Raw genomic sequence first — 21,465 nt, 5'->3', positions numbered from 1 at the left:
CTGTATCTATGAAATGACTTATTCACCCACGATTATAAACATTTGTCTTAGAAATCTCTGCAGTTGTTCACGCAATTGCTGATGCAGCTAGCATAGCTGCCAGAAAGCTATACTTTCACTAGCTTTTCAGTAGCCTCTTCTGCTTCAGCATTAAAGCACTTCACTTGATAACTTTAGCCTGCTCATACAGAAATTAATTTGGAGACCTTCTAGGTTAACACTTTTACTCCTAATACGTCAGCTTTTATGTGTGTAAGAAGATGCTGTAAGAGGTGTACATCCTGAGTTCTACGAGGCAGGTGTGATGCCCAGTTTCTGCAGTTCAGTTATTTAATGGCTGCAAACTTCCAAGCACTGTGTTGAAACAAATGCTGAGGCAAGAAATTAATTTGAAAAGGACGAAATTCAGTTGGAATTCCTGAAAGAGAACTATAAATCCAATGCACGTATTCTGCTCTCTTGAAGGGAAGGCTTACTGGGGCATCAAGGCAAGCTCAAGCAGCTTTTAAAAGTATGTTTTTAAAGGAATTAATGATTTTTACTTTATTGTGAGCTGAACTGGGAGAACCGTTAGTTACTTCTGACTCTTGGCAGATCTGTAAGTTGTGGTAAAGGAACACAATGGAGTTTGCTGATGATGATACAGTTTACTCCGAAGTGGACGTTATTGAACACAGTGGAAAGAACATTCCCTAATTATCTTCAGTTTTATCTGAACTTTAAGTGGTGGTGTTTAAGTAAGACTGCCTTGTATAGAAATTGAAGCATCTCCCTATGGCTTAAAAATGAGAAGTTAGTTTAGGAGTGGTTTTTTGAGAAGTGTGTGTGGGTCATAGCAGTTGTCAGACATAATGCATAGGCTTATCAAGACAGACACTTGAAGGGAAGGCTAGTGTGTTGTATTCGTACTTCTTCAATGAATTCATGGTAAAGCTGTCGCTGCATAAGTAGCAGTTTATCTGTATGTAATGACATGTTTTCCTTACAGTCCTGTAACTTCAGATTTCTGCGGATTGCATTGTGTGGAATCCAAAATGACTGCATTTGGCCACTTGTAAACTGGAGTGGCAGTATTGCTGTGCTGTATAGCATTTTAGTAATCCACCTTTGAACATACAGAAGTAGTGTCTTTTGGGAAAAAAAAAAAAAAGGCAGTTTATTGCTATTTTTTAACTTGCTTTAAAAACGCATGTCACAACTTCTAGCTGAAAAAGGTTTTGAAAGGTTTCTGTGGCACGCTTTCCAACAGATCACCCTGCTGCTATGGGGCAACTGCTTCTTCAGGTTCCCTGGGAATGTTTGAAGGTCTTGCACATATGACTAAATTGCCTTTAATTGTAATATTCAGTAGAAGTGAAAGATCAAAGGTTGTGTTCTGACGTTCTTCTGTTGTGAGGTTTGGGCATCTGTATGCAGTTGCTTGTTGTGCTTATTGAGCATTAGTAGAAATTTTGATGTCAGGTCATTAAGTTTGAGTTGCAATAGAAGATTGTTTGAGGATTGTTTGGTATTATAACTACTGGTGAAGAAAACAGGCAACAAGCATCATCCTGTTGACAAAGCTCTTTATGCTGTAGGTTTATGAACAGCCTGTTTCACCACTGACCATTCTTGCTTGCTTGAGCATTACGTTTCTCCTAATGAATTGTTCAGATGATGCAGCCTTCTGCACTGTTGCTTGCAGCCATTCTTTTTCTCTCCTTTGTTAATGATCAATGCTTTCACCAACCACACTGGTTTGTCTGTATTTGATGGAGATAATGATGTATATACTTCTGATGAGGAAAACTCCGGCTATGAATGTAAAGTAGCTGCCATAAATCAGAAACTGGGAAATGGAGGTGGGGAAGAAGGATGAGGGAGAGTCAAAAACTGCTTTTGCTGTTAGGTAATAACTTAAGGAGTGTCCCTCCACTGCCACCTTCCCTTCCCTGTCACCCATGCCCCAAAATGATCCCTTCTTGAACAGATTCAAATAGTCTGGCTGCTTGGCTTCATACTGTAGGAAGTCTGCAGTTGTAAAAGGAGGGGAAGAGAATACTTTGTTATGCGCTTCCTCTCCCCACCTCACTAAGGGAGGAGGAGAGCTGCCCTGCACTTTCTGGTTCTTCTCTGAAAAAAAATGAGAGCTAGAGGCTTGGACCTCAGTCAGTATGTAAGTTTAAGCTTGAAATTTAGTGGGGAATCATGAGATAATTTTCAGAGTTACGGTAGCTTAAAGATGCTTCCAATGAAACTATGCAACTTAGAATTACCCTAGGAATAGACCCATAGATTGCCTTTCAGCTTGCTTCCTGCTTCCGTTTATTTTGACAATAAACTTATTAATAGTAAGCCTTTAAATAATAATAATAAAAAGAACAAACAACCCTGAGTAGTAGGGAAGGGTCTTTCCCTTCTGCTCTATGAAAATGTTCTTAAAATTATTGCAGAAATGTGAAATTGGCAGGAGTAGAGGACAAGTAGGTTGTAGTAGCTACTGCCAGTTCACTTCAAATGAACCTGTTTCAAGTGTGTAACCGCCCTAAGCCAGCCCGTTGCCTAATATCTTCCCAAAGGCTGATCTTGGAGTAGAACCCTCTTTTGGAGGAGTAGGGGAATTGAGAGCAGTGTGGATAATGTAGCTTACCTGGGTGCTGATATCTAGTCCCAGACCTCTTGAATCTACTACAACAACAGTCAAAATTGTCTGAATCACCAGTGCAACAAAATTGTTGAAGCCAAACATCAAAGCGTAACGCTCCATGCTTAGACTGACGGCAATCTGAAACCTGAAAATGAGTGTACAGGTTAACTAAACTGTGGAGAACATGGATGCTTGCAATTTACTTATGGCAGAGGGTCTGGGAACAATTTAATGTGCGCAGTGGTTTCTCCATAGGATAAAGCCTCTTCAGTCTTGGCTATTAAGCTTTAACGGCTCATTTTGGCAGAAATCCCTTGTTTTTCTGGCTTAGGCACTTTTGTGCATCCTACTTATCTTTTACCTATTTGAGTGGGTAATTTTGCTAAATACCTGTCTATGTTCATTTCGTCATTCAGAGAATACTTGTACATAGGTTATTGAACAGCTGAATGCAGAGTAAGTTTCTGTTCCAGTTTTCTGACTTGGAGTAACCTACTGTAATGGTTAGGTCACATAATTTTAAGCGTAATTTTATATAAGCTAGAAATAATATATCATGGCCTATTAAAGAAAAAATCTTATTTCTAGGAAAACTTTCAGTAAAAATTAGGTAAATTTAAAAACATGACACTGATTTAAATCAATTTAATTAGAACAGTAGTATTATACTTACGTTGCTATCGTTATAAGGAGCATATAGCACGCTTTAAATGCAAGGTAACCAGCATAACATGCCCAGATGTTGTCAGTAAAGTACATGAGAAACAGAGAACCAGCATCCATTGTGGAAAAAATTCCTAAAGCCAGTTCTCCAGAAAGATCCCAGTTTACTTTGACATATCCAACTGCCATGGATGTTGCTGAACCTAAAAATTTAAAAGTAATAATTAAAACCCTGAAACATTATCATCCTTCTAGAGCCGTTGCCTAACTGTGTAAATGGATCATGCCAGAAGCTTTTGAGACCATTATGGTCACGATGAGCTTTGATAATGGTGTGGCTTATATTTTCTATTAGTGGTCTGGAAGTCTTCTATTTGTTTATTTCGTGGTTTGTTTTTTTTTTTTTTTTTTCTCCTTGCTTACAGAGCCTTCCCAGACAGAAGTACTCTGACAAAGTGCCTCATGCCTAAGGCTGGAGGCAACAGTCTATTGTTACTCCAGTTTTTGACAACTGTGAGCAAAGAGAAGAACAATCCCACCAAGAATTTCCTGCCAAAATACATAAAGGAACTAAACTCCATTATGCATAAAGATTTTTGTGAAATTAAAATCTGTTGCACTCCTTCATACTTTGTTTTTTTATGAAAGTATCTTTTTTAGTTTCTAGTGAAAAATCTTATGAACTGCATTTGTCAATGCTTTATTGACCACCACATACACCAAAAGCCCTTACTTGAGCGTAATATGGTATAACAAACTCCAGTGCCTTTATTTTATTTTTTTAGATCTGCAATAATGATGTTTACTTTTCTCCCCACCTCAATTCTGGAGAAATTGAGTCTGCTGTAAGAAGGCTATCCAGCTATGGGTTTGTTTTGGTTGTGTGGGGTTTTTTTTTTGTTGTTTTTTTTTTTTTTTTTTTTAATGCTCCTCTAGCACAGAGGCTCCTGTAGGTTTATGAAAGCTCTTTGAAACACAGTATGCTGAGGTTAGTAGCTCAAATGCAAAGAGAAGCCTGATCCAGGTGGGTTATACAGCAGAGAGTATCAGTTGCCCAGGTGTTTTCAGGCAGGCTAGCACGCTAGTGCAAAATTGGACTTCATTTGCTGGCTGCGTGTGCTCTTCATCAGAATGCAAAGAGACATAGCGGGCCTACTCCTTAGGTCCATCACTGCTGTAACCAGAGGTTCCTACTACTGTGAGTGCCTTCTGTACTTTGAAAGTATCAAAAGCCAGAGGGTGTAAAAGCGAGAAAGCCCTTGGGAATACTGCTCAAACCAGTAGTCTGAGAAGCTTCGGGGTGGCTTCTTCAGCATTTACATGCTGATTGCAGGGAGGAAGAGAAAACGGAGTTCCCTGTAGAAACAGGAGATAAGATAAAGCTGCTGGTAGGAAGGAGGAGACATTGCTGTGTAAATGTGGTCTTAAAAATGAGGCTCCATTGGTATTACTCAGCTATTTAAATGAAGAAGTTGCATGTTACCCATATGCCTTCATGGCCAAAGAGGAATGTCATTTGGGTGGACCAAGTAACTGTAATGAGAATCAGAATGGCTGAGGCTGGAGGAGGCCTCTGGAGGTTGCCTGGTCCTGCTAAAAGCAGGGCCAGATAAAGCAAGCTGCTCAGGATGGTGTCCAGGTTTTGAACATCTCCAGGGGTGGAGAGTCCACACCTTTGGGCAACCTGTTCCAGTGTTAAATCACCCTTACAATAAAAATGTTATTGTAGGTTTAAGTGGAACTTTGTTTAAATTTGTGCCCCCTTGCCTCTTGTCCTGTCACTGGGCACTACTGGGAAGAGTCTAGCTCTGTCCTCTTCTTCTTCTGTTCAAGTATTGATGCACATTGATACGATCACTTGTTTTCTCAAGGCTGAACAATAACGGTGCTCTCGGCCTCTCCTTGTATGCCACATCCAGAGCCAAACTCATTGGTCAGGATGCAGATGCAGTCACAGAGTATTTGTTCAGGAGCACTCGTCCTCAAATGATCTTCAATTTACTGTCTAAACAAAGATTCTAGAGCAGTGCATCTGTTAATAAGCTCTTTTGATTTCTAAACCACCTAACTTAAAGGGTATTTGAGGGAGGAATAGGCGAGGTTTCATTGAAAAGGGTTTGGAACTGCTTACTTGGAGCTAAATTCATGGTCTAAAAAGAGCTGTGAACTTAAACTCTTAAAACACTTTGGTGGAATGAGGCTCCCCTAAGAAGGAAAAGCTTATACCTATATATTTTTTTAAGATTATTTTTGAGGACCCAACTGATAAAGTTGTGCAGTGAAAACGTGCTTCGCACACTATTTGTCTGGGGGTTATATATTGGAGGCTGTTGCTGTTGACCTTGATCCTCATTGGAAATAAACAGAAAGGCACCAAAGACATTCTGAAGAATGCCATCAGCACAGGATGGGTTAGAAGTAGTTGCTAATGATCTTTTACTTACCTAAAAAAGTTGCTATTGCTTCAACAGCTCCATTGTACACTGCAGAGCTGCGAGAGGGGGCTCTGAAGTCCCACAGCACCTGGATATAGTTCAGAACCTGGTTAAAGCCTGCTGTAGCCAGAGCCCACCACAGGGACCAGTACAGGAGCTTCCTAGAGCTGTAGCAGTCCCTCAGGTCCTTGCTCAGCTGCACCAGTACTCTGAGCGTGTGATTCTGGGGCTTGGCATCGCCAGCCTGCCGGGTGGGGGTCGGTGCCCCCTCAGCAGACACGGAGCCCTCGTCCTCCGGGCAGCTCGATGGCCCCTCGGAGCCAGCTGAGGCCACAGCTTTGTCTGGTCCTGGGAGAGTTTGAGAGACATCTTTCCTGTGGAAGAACATACTCTTTTGAGGCATCGGGAGGAAAAAGGAACACACAAATGCCAGGGACACGGAAGCCAAAGTAATGGCGTTAAGGTGAAAGTAGGATACACCTGCTAAGGAAACCAGCAGCTGTCCCAGCACGGCGGCAACAGTGGCCGCAACCAGAGTGATACTTCGGCAGTAGCTCGTCACTCTCTGATAGTGATCGCTGCTGACGACACTGTAGATGTAGGCGTAATAGGCGACCTCGGTGGCTGTCGCCATCCCGTAGAAGAACTCCACCATCTGCATGGCCAGCACTCCCTGTGCGAAGAGGAGCAGGAGCCACGTGATGATGAAGCTGATGCCCTGGAGGAGGAGGATGGGCTTGTAGCGCATGTAGTCTGTAATCAGGAAGACTGGGAAAAGGAGTGCAAGGTAGGAGTATGTCCAAACTGGGAAAATCTGGTTGGTAACCTAGTAGAGAATAAAAGAGAAAATATTTTTTAAAAGATACATTTGAATGTTGGTTTTGAAGGTTTTTGACAATGGTATTGAAGGAACATAATAGTGGGGACAGGAAACACTGAATCATGTGAATTGTGCAAACTTAAACTGCCTTAAATTACAAAACTGTAAATGTACTCCTTAAGAGGCAAAGGTAGTGATGCCGGGCTCTCCTACAGAAACGGGGAGATTGGCTTAAGAAATAATTCTAGTAAAGGCCTATGAAGGAGGCAGATCTTGATGTGCAGCTGTTTAAAGCAGTTATAACAGTGAATGTGTCACAGGAAAGTCTATCTAGCATCAAATCCTGTTCCCTACAGTACCTGAAAATGAAAGCCTATTTAGTTTTTACATGAGTCATTGTATACCTTTGGTTACCTCTCTCCTGTGTTAGAATTGGGAAAAAAAAAATGTATATCCCTCTTAACGATGGGTGAACTGGAGCTACATATATTGAGTCTGTGGCTGCTACTATGTTATCTTCATCTTCTGTATTTTCTTCAACATGTAAGTAGTAAGTCAGTCTTTAATGGAACAGTATTTCAGTTGGCCTTTGATACACAGATGCTCTGAAAAGAAATTCTTTCTTTTTCTAAAACTGACCTCCATTCAGGTTGGAAGGTGCTGTTTGCTGTCCCCAGTAAAGCTCAGTGCTTGCCCGGGCAGCCTGACTACAGCTGGGGCGGGGGGGTTACCCCCTCTTTTAGATACAGTTATAGAAAACCTTCACTTTGTGATGTGCAAGGTGCCTGTTTTGGGGAGATTTATCCAGTAATTGCTGGACCTGATAGAATCAGAATCATAGAATTGTCTAGGTTGGAAGAGACCCTTGGGATCATATAGTCCAACCATCTACCCTACTCTACAAAGTTCTCCCCTACACCATATCCCCCAACACCACATCTAAACGCCTCTTAAACACATCCAGGGATGGTGACTCAACCACCTCCCTGGGCAGTCTATTCCAATGCCCGACCGCTCTTTCTGTGAAAAATTCTTTCCTAATGTTCAGTCTAAATCTACCCTGTTGGAGCTTGAAGCCATTCCCTCTTGTTCTGTCATTAATTACCTGTGAGAAGAGACCAGCACCAGCCTCTCTACAGTCTCCTTTCAAATAGTTGTAGAGAGAGTGATGAGGTCTCCTCTCGGCTTCCTCCTCAGACTAAACAGTCCCAGCTCCTTCAACTGCTCTCCATATGATTTGTCTGCGAGGCCCTTCACCAGCTCCGTTGCCCTCCTCTGCACTCGCTCCAGCACCTCGATATCTTTTGCATTGAGGTGCCCAAAACTGGACACAATACTCAAGGTGTGGCCTCACCAGTGCTGAGTACAGGGGCATATCCATTAGCATAGGCTATCCATTCACGATTACTCGTTCTCAGCTTAAGCAATTAGACTAGAAAGGAATTATTTCAAATGCTGGAGGAAGAATAGCAGCTGGTTATCTTTTACTTCTGAACTGGTGCTGGAGTGAGTTGCGTGGTGAGCAGCAGGTTCGCTATATCTTTCTGGGTGACTTCTTTTGTTTCTCTGAAACTTAATTTGAATTTTTAAGCATTTGACTGAAACTTTTGGAATTAGCTCACTGGAGGTGAGTTTGACTAAAAGAGCTAGTATCTGTACGACACTTATTTTGGAGTTAAGGATTTTTGCTGAAGTCAGAATTAAGGCATCCTCTCACACTATTTGTGTATTTCATGTACTAGAGAAGTAATTTCTCTTTGTGGTTAAGAAAAAACAATAAAGGGTGGGGAAAAAAGACCCCAACAACCCAAACCACAAATACCTTTATTCAGAAGAAACCTTGGGCTTATACTATTCTTGCAGATTCTGCCTTAACACTTGCTACTGCACATCAGGAATGATTCTTCTTGGTATTAGCTGTATGAGGGTGTACCGAGCTCGTGTTTTCTAATTACAGCATTAGCTCCATGACTCAGCCACTTGATAACTATGTCCCCTTTTGTTGGGAAGCGTACTCCTGAAGCAGCCAGTGCTGAACAGAGGAGTAGAGCGAGGACACTTGCAGTGTGTGCTTTTGTCAAGGAAAACCAAAAAACAAAAACCCACAAACTTTTTTTTGAATGTAAACCTGACCTTCAGAGGCTAATGAATGCATAAACCAGCCCTGTAACGTAGGTAATCATCTAACAGCTCGTAAGCAGACGTCTGCTCGGTTTTCTTATGACTTGCACTCACTATGTCGCTGTCAGTGTAATCAATTACATGATAAACAAATTGTAGTGTTGTCCCTCCCCTGGAATTCGGGGGGGGGGGGAGAGGAACTAGCTGAGCTGATTTTGCTGAAGGTATCCATTTCTTAAACAACCACCAAAGTGGTTTCAAAGCCCTAAGTCCGTAGGGACTTTTAAAGTTTTGACTTTCTGCAAAAGAGGTGACTCCTCACTCTTTTCCAGAAGCATCTTAAATATGAGTCTCTAGATTAAAATATACCTGTATTATTGAACCCTTAATCTCACCTTCAGTTATTGCTGTAAGACTTTAATGCTTTAAGCGTTTTAATTATTACTGAAGAGAACAGTTACATACCTCTTCAATTGTTAGGTTTTTGTCCGGTCCGGTTAGATACGGAGTGAGAAAATATTCTGATGGTCTCATTGTGGAGAAAAATCCATTCGCACAGATGATCAGCGTGGGATAAATCCAGCTGCGGCATACGGCTCCCTTCCAGCAATTCATAGTCTACCTAAAAAAAAAAAAAAAAAAAAAAAGGCACACCAGGGATTTTATAAAGACGCTCTTCGCAGTTGGTAAAAATTCATTTGCAAGTTTACTTTTTAACTAACCCTATTTCAGCTAATGTTTCTCTCACTAAACCTGCCAGTGATCACAGATGGAGCTTGTAAATGAACAACCTGGATCAAGGTGCATCGGCGGTGGTAAACTCCAGTCTCTATATCATTTATCAAAGGTTGTTCTTAATGACGTACTTAGAATTGAGTGGATGTATCATAGCAGAAGAATAAAGTTCCATTACAGTCTCACTTCTGAATAAATGAGTGGGGAAAGTGTGAGATTAAAGCTCATTCTCAGCATGCTCAGGGAGGCTTTTCTCTGTTGATTGGCAGCCTGAGAGCCAAGTGGAAGTATGGAAGTGCAAGCTTTTTTGCAGACAATAAAAGGCACCAGTCAGCTCACAACCCATTGTGAGCTCAGTTTCTTCGCGATAGTCTAATACTCATCCTATGTCTTGCACTGCAGTCATTTGGGTGGGTAACAAAGGATGCAGTGGTACCTGCTCAGACTTGGAAAAGATGAATCTTGACTTCATTTTTGAAAGTGATGATCAAAAGGAAAAGAGTAAGTCTTCTTTCTTCACTGTAGTAGGCAGCAAAAAGAAGCCAAAGAGATTTGGGGTTTTTAAGCTTGTTTTATGTGTTTTGCATTAGAAAGTCAATTCCACTGTTCCTGGAAAACAAGTGAAACAAGAATGTTCGGCAACAGAAGGGAATGAAAGCAAAGCGGTGACTGCTGTTTAACCAAGCTGTTACAAGCTATTTCTTTTAAAATATTGAATTCCATTTAATAGCAGGCACTTCTGAAAAAGTGCTTCTACTTGCACTCTGAGATTGTATTTATTAAAACTTAGCATAAAGAGTATGTTGTTTAGGGAGTATTTCTGTGACCTCAGAGGCCTATTACAAAAAACAGCCCTAATCTCGAAACTTGATTTTAACTGATTGCCTCTGATTATCCTCTTTCTCTTACAAATTATTGTATCTAAAATACAGCCTGTATTATCCTTAACTCCAGTTCTGCTTTGAAATCTTTTGGTATCAGTTATCTTTTCAAAACAAAAAGTGTTAAACCCTGGACTGGTCAATAACATCAGTGTAAATTTTGCATCACTTCCAAATGCACTGAGCAAATGAGTGGCCAGCACAGCTCCAAATAACTCTGAAGGTAATCAATTACCTGTCAAAGCTGTGGCCGCGGTGCATTTGCTGTGGATTCATATGCAGTTTCTTCCTAGGATGACTTTCTGTCTTGAGAAGTGAGAAACCACCCTTTAGTAGTGGAGGTAGTATGAAATTTTGGTGTCTTTTTGTTTCCTAAAAGTTCTTTCCAAACTTGATAAAATGTTACCAGAATTTAATTTTATTACTATTTTTTAATCACAGCTCTTCTTGCTCAGAGAACTTGTCTGTGGCGATTGCAGGGGAAGCTTTCTCCTTTACAGGTTTTGTCAGCAATCTGAGTTGTAATTTTAAGATAAAAGCTTTAAGTCTCGCAGTAGCTAATGATCAGTAAAAACTAACATGGCAAGAAAGCAATCACTTGATTGCATTTTTGTGTTAATAAATACCTCTAGAAGCTCTGGTCTCTGATTTGTGGATAAGGCACAGCACCCGTTTTATGGTTTGGGCTGGCGCTGACCCTCCCCTGCGCACAGCACAGTGGCCTCTGGGCTCACGGACCCTCTGCGGACTGTCCTGGCTCTGCTGGGGCTGCGGGGAGGTGGGACATCAAATACCTCAGGCTTTTAGTTGGCCAGGAATTATTTCTATATACGGACCAATCTGTTGCTTAAGGGCAAATGGCCACGAAGCCTCTAAATCTAACTTCTAAGCTTAAAAAATCAAAATAGAACTGCTTCAGAGAAATGCTGCTGCTTTGCTTTCCTTTACCTGTTTTGGTTTGTGTGGGTTTGGTTGGTTTGGGGTTTTTTTTTTGTTTTTTTTTTTTTTGTTTGTTTGGTTTGTTTTGTTTTTTGGTTGGTTTTTTTTTTTGGTTTTTTTTTTTTTTTTTTTGACTGGACTCCCTATGTCTTCCAAGGTTCACCAGAGGATGGAGTTGACCCTGAGGCCTGTTGGTGGGATGTGTGTTGACACTGGGAGCAAACGCTGTGGCCCCAGCCGGAGGGGCCCCATGTGCTACCCAGAGCACCTCTGTGAGCTGGATGGAGCCTGGTCTTGTTCTACGGGTATGGAAACTTCTCACAGCGCTTTGAGCGTGTAGTACAACCAGGCAGGCGAGCGTTCCGAGAAGCCAGGCTTGCCTCTGCGTTTCATTCTCTTTCTTTACCAACGGCTTCTGAGAAGGGAGAAGAACGGTGGGGGAGAGGCTGCTGGGTGTATCTCCTGGCCTGCTGAAAGGTGGCTGCGGACTGGTGTTTCTCTGGGAACCTACGCAGCGCTTGGTTAACACCTGCTTGCTTTGAATTCAAAGATACAATTTGTTTGCTGCCTTGTTGGCCAGAGCTGGCCTTATTGGCTTGCTGGACTGTACCTTCATGGAAGACTCCTGCCCAAACCCACTAATGATTCAAAGGTATTTATGGGGAGTGAGGTGCTCAGCTCTGGATTTTCATATTTACGTGGAACCCTTTAGCATGCTGGGAGAAAGATAAGCACTTAATACTAAAAGCTGCAAGGAAAGGTGGACTTGTCTCTTTTTCCTGCCGACCTAGAGAGCCTGTGGTTCCAGCCCTGCTCATAACCTGCCTCAACCATCTCTTCTCCAAAGAGTGTGTGCGTATGTCCATGAGCACACAGGTAGATGTGTGCACTGTTTTGGATGAAATCTCTCTGTCGGGTTAATACTGATCTGCAGGTGAAACCCCAGAGTAGTGTAAGGGCTTCCCTTTCCCTTGCTCTTGTTTCCACCTTTAATATGTCATGTCCTTCCTAACACTCCCAAGAGCTGTCCTCTTCCTTCCCTCTATCAGCCCCGCCCCATGCTCCCCCCCCAACTCCCAACGTCAGAATCTTTCTTTTCAAAATTTGAGAGAATAGGAATGTATATATATATTTTTAAGTCTTATCTGTTTTCTGAAGATGGTTTGCAGCTATAGAGAATACTAAAAACGCTGTGTCTGTTTGGTTCCTTTGCTCCTTAGTGGCATCTCATATACACAAAGGCAGTGAGCTCTGACCAGTTCAGAACAGAAGAATTTTTATGGTTATCTCTACCAGTTTTTCTAGCTCCTTTCCTGAAGCTTGCTAATGCCATTATTTTTTTTAATAATAGCAAAAGTTTCATATCTTGCTGACTCCTTTCCTTTTGTCAGATGCTACCTAGAGAGAAATATTTGTTATCTTTCTGTTTGAGACTGGGGAGCTGGAAATACCAAGTTCCTCTTTTTCACTTAAACGCAAACTCTAGTTAACTTCTAGTCCAGGACTGGCACCTAGTTCTTTAACGAAATGCCTCAAAAGAAGATTCCTACTCACACGGAAAAGCAAAACAAAATAGTTCCTGCTCTACTGGACTTTGTCCCCGTTTATTCAGCCAGGAGTATCATGCCCTCAGTTCTGCTGTAATAAATACTGCTTAGTGGAGGCTAAGTACATCTCCCGCTTTTACAACTGCATTGGTTAAGCTCTTCTGCTTAGAGCCAGTTTACAGCAGAGAATGTCTACGCAATGCACAACAGTAAACAAAAAGCCCAGAAAATTAGGTGGATTCTTTAGGTGAAATCCTCCTGATTCTTCTTGTGACTTGAAACAAATTGCTTCTCTTGCCTGCTCTCACCTCTGGGCAGTTTGTCTAGTTGCGGTATGTGACAATTGTATGAAAAGCACCTATGTCCGTACAAACGATAGCTTGTGTCTCTACAGGAAAAATATTATTCTGTAAATGCTAAGTATTTTCTATTTTTATTAGTTAGATGAAGGTATTAGAAGCTAGAAGCAAAGAGGAGTACAGAAATAACTTTAACATATGGATATAATTTATATTAAATTAGGCATTCGCTATGCAAACTCATTTATAGTCTCTGTTTTCTTCTCCTGGACTAACTATCCTTTGTGCTGCACTAAATTAGCCATAAGACTTCTCGATAAATTCTGAAATGCTGACCCTGCCAAATCCTTGGCCTAGGTCAGTGAATCTCCCTCATTTGGCACGCTAAAGCACACATGAATGCTTGCTTTTTGTTTCAGTTATACATCTTCTTAGATATTCATGCTAATCTGGAATTTTCCTGCAAGGAATTAGCTAAATTTCTCCACAATGTACTTCTCTGGTTTTAGTCCATACTACTCGATCCCTTTGGTTTTGTGTGGTGTTTTTTGTTTTGTTTTTTTTTTTTTTTTTTCCTTTTCCTGTTGAAACAGGAGGACACTCAGTCCTGAATTTAATTTTACTGGAAGCACAGGGCAAGCAGTGGGGGCCTTTCATTTTGTTTGGACTCTGACATTTTTCCCTTCTGGGCTGAGATTGCTGCAGGCTCAGTACAGCCTTTAGGTCGCAGCTTTCAAACACAGCCAAGCAACAACTGTGGCTTAGCGGTGTTTTAGTGCACCTTCTCAGGCAGGTTGGGCAAACCCTGCTTTTCTGCACTGTTGTGTGCAAAAGGCCTGCTTCTGATGTAGGCTTTTAAATGAGATGGGAGAAGTCCGTCACCAAATTGCCTGTAGGTAAGTAGGAAAGAATGTAAAGATGCAAGCACAATCCCTTTTTCCTTGGTGTGGAACAAGGGATGTGCAAAGGGGGGCTCGACCCTTCACCCACACGCATGAGCAAACATGCGTGGAAGCAGCTTGCCAACACCCTATAGAAGAGCTGGAACAAGCGAGGCAGGGTGATCTCTGATCTTTGCCAGCGTGCGTGGTGGGATGCCAAGGTGGTTGCTCTGTTCTTGTTTATAAATTACTGCTGCTCAAGCTATTTATAGGCGAGTAAATAAGAATCTAAAGCAATTTACGTTCTCTTCTTTGGCCCAGTGCCGTTATGGTGATCGCTTAGCTGGCATATGTTGTAACGAAGGGCTGTAATGAGTCAGCGTAGCTTTTCAGGGCTGTGTTGCACGTTCCTCTTGCACTGCTGTTCCCTGCGTGCTGCGGTAGGAGCTCTTCTGGCCTGGCCTCCCGGGCCCGCCTGCCTGACTCCTACAGCCGTGTCATAGAGCCAGTTACAGTCTGCTCCTTTGGTTCGTGTTCAGCGTGGTTCACATGCTCTTTGCAAGATCTCGCTATTTTCCTTTCGCATTTGCTCGAGACAAGCATGCAAATGCTTCTGATCAAGAAAATCCCAGCTATGACTGCGAAGTAGCTGCCATAAATTAAAAACTGGGAGGAGGAGAGAAAATGGCAGAAGAATTAATGAAAAACACATTAGGGAAAACAATGCTGCTTTGGGGGATGACAGACAGTATTTCGTTTACCTGTGTTCTGGCACAGTTTCTCTACGTTCAAGTTTTTGCTTTGCAGTTATGCCAAACCTTAGCTTTTCCAGCAAACGGCAGATCTTTGAGGAATGAAGAACTGCCCCTTGCTTCCAGTCCTTATGTCTCTTGATAAACATCAGAGAGGGGAAGGGATAGGAACAGGATTTTTTTTTTTTTTTCTATTAATGCAACATGTAGAAGTGGCTTCATTACCCACATATACATGAATAATGTAAGTGTAGAGTGTGAGTTGGTCTGGTTTTGCTCTTACTTGCGCACTTCAGTGCTGTCACCACACTAGCTTCTGTAAATATACCATGACTTTGTATCAGTATTTCCAACAACAGTGGCAAGCCTATTTATGAAGTCCTACGTATTCCTGTGCTTCACTTTAAAGTTTTAATTTTTAGTGTTTAATTCAGTCTTTAATCTTTTAAGGTAACTTTTGCCTTCTCTGTGCAGAATATTGGAATAGCTTTAGTTGTCTTCAAATCCATGGGAGTAGGAAGCTGCCCCAGCTGAGATCCCATCTGAGAAAATGCAGAGGTCATACATTTCAGTTGACCGCAACATAAGTGGAACTGGGCTGACTGAAGTTAGGGACGCTGTTGTGAGATAGGATATCCCACCCCAAATTAAGTGCCCAAACTATGGGCAGAAAAGTCTATTATTCACATTGAGATACAGACCAGGTTTGCTCCTGAGCCGGAATTAGGTGACAGGTGTCCTTGTCACTTGAGCTGAAGTAACTCAAATAATCCAGGCTGTGTCTCATGGTCTTGAACTCCCCTAGCAACATCTGGTCATGTTGATTCTGCACCTCAGAAAACCAGCCTGAATTTTTGGGCAGAGAGGATGTTACTCGGTGTCCTATTAATTAGCAAAAACGGTCAGATAACAAGGCCTGATTATGTTCTGCCTTTAAAAAGTCAAAGACCAGCATCTGTAATCCTAAATGCTGCACTAAAAGGCAAAAGGGAAGAATGATGGCTGACACAAGGGAAGATCAAGTTGTCTAGGTTTCTACGAATGAAAGAAGGAGTTAAATTATCCTTTGGCATAGCAATTTCTCTCTTGGTAAACTTTTGAAGATGAACTAGCTAGGTAATAAATGGGAAGTAGAATCCTAGAAGGGTTTGGGTTGGAAGGGACCTTTAAAGGCCATCTAGTCCAACCCCCCTGCCATGACCAGGGACATCTTCAACTAGATCACGTTGCTCAGAGCCCCGTCCAACCTGACCTTGAATGTTTCTAGGGACGGGGCATCTACCACCTCTCTGGGCAACATGTTCCAGTGCGTTCCACCATCCTCACTGTAAAAAAATTTTTTCCTTATATCTAGTCTAAATCTTCCCTCTTTGAGTTTAAGACCATCGCTCCTTGCCCTATTGCAACAGACCCTACTAAAAAGTTTGTCCCCATCTTTCTTATAAGCCATCTTTAAGTACTGAAAGGTTACAATAAGGTTTCCCTGGAGCCTTCTCCTTCTCCAGGCTGAACAACCCCCAACTCTCTCAACTGTCCTCATAGGAGAGGTGTTCCATCTGTCTGATTCTTTTTGTGGCCCTCCTCTGGACCCTCTCCAACAGGTCCACGTCTTTACTGTGCTGAGGGCTCCAGAGCCGGACACAGTACTCCAGCTGGAGTCTGGTTAATAGCACTCACCTGAGTCACTATGTTCAGTCCCAGGCCTTTTGAATCCACGACGACTACTGTAAGAATTGTCTGAATCGCCAGTGCAACAAAGTTGTTGAATCCAAACATCAAGGCGTAGCGCTCCATGCTCAGATTGACTGCAATCTGGAACCTAATGTGAGACTGGCAGGTCAGTTACTTCACACTGGGTGGAAGCTTGTTCCTCTCAATTTAGTTGATGCAGAGAAATGATTCAAGCAGATGATATATGAAGGATGGAGTAAATAATGCTTCATTTGTTTGTTTGCTTCTTTGTTTGCTCTAAATGTCCTGACTACTACAGTAGTAGACTACTATCTTGATGGTTTTTTTCACTTGCCTGTGTCGCTTTTCCAAACCATGTTATCAGGTGATCTGCTTTATCCAGTTAGGAATCAGATCTCTTTAATCATCCCCTTTGTTTCTTCTCTACCTTCACAAACTGCCAGACGTGCTGTAAAGTCTCCATGGAAGCTTTGAAAGACACGGCCAGACAAAACCATGACCTGATCTGGCATTGGCAGGAGGTCTGCCCTGGCTGGGATGTTAAACTAGGAGGTCACCACAGGTATCTTCTAACCAACATTTTGATGATGATGTGAATCACTTCTTGCTTTGTGGCTAGACAGCTGAGATAGCATACCATTTATTTTTATCAAGAGCCTGTAGATTTGCCTTGCAATTTCTTTTTTGACAATAATTGGATCATTTTTCCTTGCAATATTTACATCCAAAGTTTCTATCTGAACACATGTGTGCTAGTCCTGCAGCACTCTTTTAATTGTTTTCTATCAGGGCTTTTTTTGTGCAAGCTTTTACTGACTTTTTTTTTTTTTTCCTGTAGAATATGTTGAAGTAGTCCAGGTGTGATCCACTATAATGTACTAACAATCCACCAAAATGAAAATAGAGGATTTGCCTGACTTGGTTCAAGATAGGCACAATTTCTGTCATGCATTATAGTTATAGCATTTTTTTTGAAATTGTATCTGAATAATTTTGGGGTTTGACATAAAAATTAATCGGGCAAATAATGTGCTATGTCTAAAGACATTCTGCTCAATAAAATAACTAGAGTAATAAAAAAGTTTTACATTTATTACACAGTTTATATATTTTTTATTTACTTTAATTTTTCTATTTCTGAGAACAGAATAGCTTGGTTTCCTAAGAGATCTTGCCTGAGTTTATATGTCCAATGTTTTCTTTTATTCCTTGTTCATATCATAGTATTGTTAAGGGTTATATGTATAAAGTTATGTTGGGGAATACTCTATGCCGAATCTTTTTTTGCATTCATGCAATTCATTGCTTGCTAACAAGTATATCGGCAAGATGGTCTACAAATATGGGGATCTTAAAGGATGGTGTGTAGGCACGCTCGTCCCTCTTGTTCACTTGGCATCTTCTATGCCAGGAAGGAGGAAAATAGCTTTCATGTTTTGCTGTTATTGTTGCCTTTAGTAATAAAGATGCCTTGCACGTTGCTTAACTTCTGCCTAGGTATATGTTCAATGTCCTTCTAATAATGTTATGGTTGTTTAGAAGAATGAAAACAGCATAACTAGACATTTAAGTGTCCTTGTCTTTATCTGAACAGTTATGTCTAGCAATAGACCAGCTACCTCCGAGTAGAAGGAGGGATGCCCAAACGTAAAGAATTGTTGGTATTTTCTGCATAATAGTAGCACTTTAAGGTTTTATACTTACGTTGCTATTGTTATGAGGAGCATATAGCATGATTTGAAAATGAGATAGCCAGCGTAACACGCCCAGATGTTGGTAGTGAAGTGCATGAGAAATAAAGAACCGGCATCTATTGCAGAGAAGATCCCTAAAGCCAGTTCTCCAAAAAGGTCCCAGTTAATTTTCATATATTGTACTACGAAAGATGTTACTGAACCTAGAAAAAGAGGGAAAAAAACATTTAAAGGCTGTATCTGTTCTATAGCCTACATCACCAAGTCTTGCCACCCTCACATACTGAAAGGCAATGCTGAATAATGAAGCAGAGTAGTTCTGAAGTGTTTTGAAAGCATTTCTAATCCCTTCTGAAGTTGTGCAGATGACTGGTCATTTTCAGACAACCGCATAAATCAAGTCTCTGCCATTCCTTTCTTAATGTTATATTCCACTTCACAGGATAAACTGTTATGTGGAAGGATTCATTATTTAGCTGCCTGTACCCAGCATGTATCTCTAGGGAGAGAATTAGGAACACGGTTTGGAGCTCAAGAAGAACAATTCTTCCAGCTTCTACTAGCTTACTTTATAGCTAAGCTAGTAAACAATTACCTTCTAGCTTAACAGTTTACCTCTGTGCAGCTCATAATGGGGCTAATCTGTCAAAAAAGGGAGTTTTGTGAGGCATGAAGTGAATATGTTCAGGGAAACGAGAAAGGATAGGCACTGTTTGCTTTTGGTGGGCCTGCTACCAAGACACATCTGTTGTGAAGGTAAGCCACCTGACTATCCATCATAGGGGACTCATGCAGTTTTAAAAGTTCTACATCCCTACATTGAGAAATAGGCAATTCCTAGAGAAAGAGGAATTCATCATGGAGTAGACACTGCAGGAGTTAAGTCCTTCTAATTCGTAATTCATTTGGTCTGTTGAGTTGCCTACCTCAAGATGAGAGTGATTTTTAATCTTAGAAGTATCTGTTTCTCCTTAATGACTGTAAGGGTAACCTGAATGACCAGGTATGACGTAGACATATTTATTTTCCCTGGTGGGTCACACCCCAGTGTCTTGTGCAAGTTCTCTACAGCAGCACAATATGAATATGTGAAACACTGCCAATGTCAGGGTGGTATCCTCTGATGTTACTTTTCAATAACATTATTTTGCTTATGCAGTGTGGACATCTGCTTCTGGTGCAAAAGAGTAATGGTTAATGTCAGTAGCATAATGAATTCAATAAGGTGTTTCTGCAAATCTCCATATCTTGAAATGACTAAAATTCTTCTTTCCCTCCTGCTGCACAAGAGTATTTCACTAGAGCAAGATCTTAATGAGAGGATTATGTTCTTCTAGTATAAAATATTTATGAAAAACTTCTTTCATCTGTGTAAGCTGATACTGTTGTTATGGGAACTGTGTGATATTTGTTTTGGGGGAAACACCCCCCCTTACCCCCCCTCCCCAACCTCATCAAAAGAAACATGGGTGCCTCTGAACGAATTTAGCAGTTGGATGCAAGGCCTGTGTGACTTGTACGCTCTCCACATACCAGTGGGCTAAAGTTGGGTGTCCCTGTCATAAAGAAAAACAGCATAGCTTGCATTTGAACAGTTTTGTACATCAAAGAACTAGATTTGGAATGCACAACGCATACACTGGCTTCCTGGAGCATCTGCAATGGACTGGTGCTTTAAAAATGTTCTGAGTTAAAACTTCAGATCACCTTTGTGATCGATGCCTAGACACTGACTTACTCAGAAAAGTTGCTATTGCTTCAACAGCTCCATTGTACACTGCAGAGCTGTGAGAGGGGGCTCTGAAGTCCCACAGCACCTGGATATAGTTCAGAACCTGGTTAAAGCCTGCCGTAGCCAGAGCCCACCACAGGGACCAGTACAGGAGCTTCCTAGAGCTGTAGCAGTCCCTCAGGTCCTTGCTCAGCTGCACCAGTACTCTGAGCGTGTGATTCTGGGGCTTGGCATCGTCAGCCTGCCGGGTGGGGGTCGGTGCCCCCTCAGCAGACACGGAGCCCTCGTCCTCCGGGCAGCTCGATGGCCCCTCGGAGCCAGCTGAGGCCACAGCTTTGTCTGGTCCTGGGAGAGTTTGAGAGACATCTTTCCTGTGGAAGAACATACTCTTTTGAGGCATCGGGAGGAAAAAGGAACACACAAATGCCAGGGACACGGAAGCCAAAGTAATGGCGTTAAGGTGAAAGTAGGATACACCTGCTAAGGAAACCAGCAGCTGTCCCAGCACGGCGGCAACAGTGGCCGCAACCAGAGTGATACTTCGGCAGTAGCTCGTCACTCTCTGATAGTGATCGCTGCTGACGACACTGTAGATGTAGGCGTAATAGGCGACCTCGGTGGCTGTCGCCATCCCGTAGAAGAACTCCACCATCTGCATGGCCAGCACTCCCTGTGCGAAGAGGAGCAGGAGCCACGTGATGATGAAGCTGATGCCCTGGAGGAGGAGGATGGGCTTGTAGCGCATGTAGTCTGTAATCAGGAAGACTGGGAAAAGGAGTGCAAGGTAGGAGTATGTCCAAACTGGGAAAATCTGGTTGGTAACCTAGAAGAGAAAGGTAACCTCTGTGGTGTTATTCTTGGGGAAAAGTAGGGTTTTTTTGTTGTTTGGTTTGTTTTTTTTTTTTTTTAATGGCTTTGTAGAGGGAAGTTTGTGCTCTGAAGGAATTAATAAAATATATAACCACACTGAAGCTGTATATACGTGGTTCAGCAGGCAAATGGATCTTAAATCCATTAAATGGATCTTTTATTTATGCCATCTGCTGCGAATTGTAACCTGCCAAAGCTGGTTACAGTGTGCTTTTTGGTTTTTATCCTTGTTTAAAAATTTCTTTAAACTTTTACTTTTTTCCTGCTTTTCCATATAAAAGAAAAAGCAGAGTAAAACCATACCTCATCTATGGTCAGGTTTTTATCTGGTCCTGTTAGATATGGGGTTAGGAAAGGTTCTGATGGTTTCATCATGAAGAAGAATCCATAGAGGCAGAGAATCAAGGTGGGAAAAGTCCAGGTGTTGCTTCTTTCTTGCTTCCAGCAGTCCATGGCCTCTGCAGCAAAGCTGAGGAGGAAGTTTGTTAGAAGGATGATACTGCCCACACAAGTGCAAAGATGCCTTGTAATTGATTTTTATGTTGTGGTTTCTAATGCTAACGACTGACTCCTCTTTAGATGCTGGCAGTTGGAAAACATTTTTCTTCATAACTTTAAAGTGAACAGCTTTTCCTTACATTTTTCTGCTGTTTCTGTGTCTTTGTAGATAGTGTATAAAGAATGACTTGGATGATCTTTAACAGGGAGACAAATTACACAGGTGTTTAGTCTGCACCGATCAAGTTAACCACAGGAAAAGCTTTTTCAGACAAAAGGC

The 21,465-nt window shown here is 41.8% G+C and overlaps 2 protein-coding genes across 2 annotated transcripts; both read right to left on the bottom strand.

Annotated features, from left to right (window-relative positions):
* Positions 1 to 1,705: 1,705 nt before the first annotated feature.
* LOC309675120 (thiamine transporter 2-like) lies at positions 1,706 to 9,280 on the bottom strand (the record flags this gene model as incomplete). Its single annotated transcript, XM_082487336.1, has 5 exons — positions 1,706 to 1,828; positions 2,630 to 2,771; positions 3,300 to 3,492; positions 5,734 to 6,550; positions 9,131 to 9,280. The coding sequence occupies 5 exons, from the start codon at positions 9,278 to 9,280 to the stop codon at positions 1,706 to 1,708; spliced, it is 1,425 nt and encodes a 474-aa protein (XP_082343462.1).
* Positions 9,281 to 14,433: 5,153 nt separating this feature from the next.
* On the bottom strand, positions 14,434 to 21,140 carry LOC309675051 (thiamine transporter 2-like; the record flags this gene model as incomplete). The annotated part of the gene is made up of 5 exons (XM_082487255.1): positions 14,434 to 14,613; positions 16,377 to 16,518; positions 18,096 to 18,288; positions 19,824 to 20,640; positions 20,991 to 21,140. The coding sequence occupies 5 exons, from the start codon at positions 21,138 to 21,140 to the stop codon at positions 14,434 to 14,436; spliced, it is 1,482 nt and encodes a 493-aa protein (XP_082343381.1).
* Positions 21,141 to 21,465: the final 325 nt, after the last annotated feature.

Source organism: Vanellus vanellus (genome assembly GCF_965231255.1).
Source record: "Vanellus vanellus genome assembly, chromosome: 8".
In the NCBI taxonomy this organism is placed as follows: domain Eukaryota; kingdom Metazoa; phylum Chordata; class Aves; order Charadriiformes; family Charadriidae; genus Vanellus; species Vanellus vanellus.
This window is presented reverse-complemented; position numbering and strand designations above follow the sequence as displayed.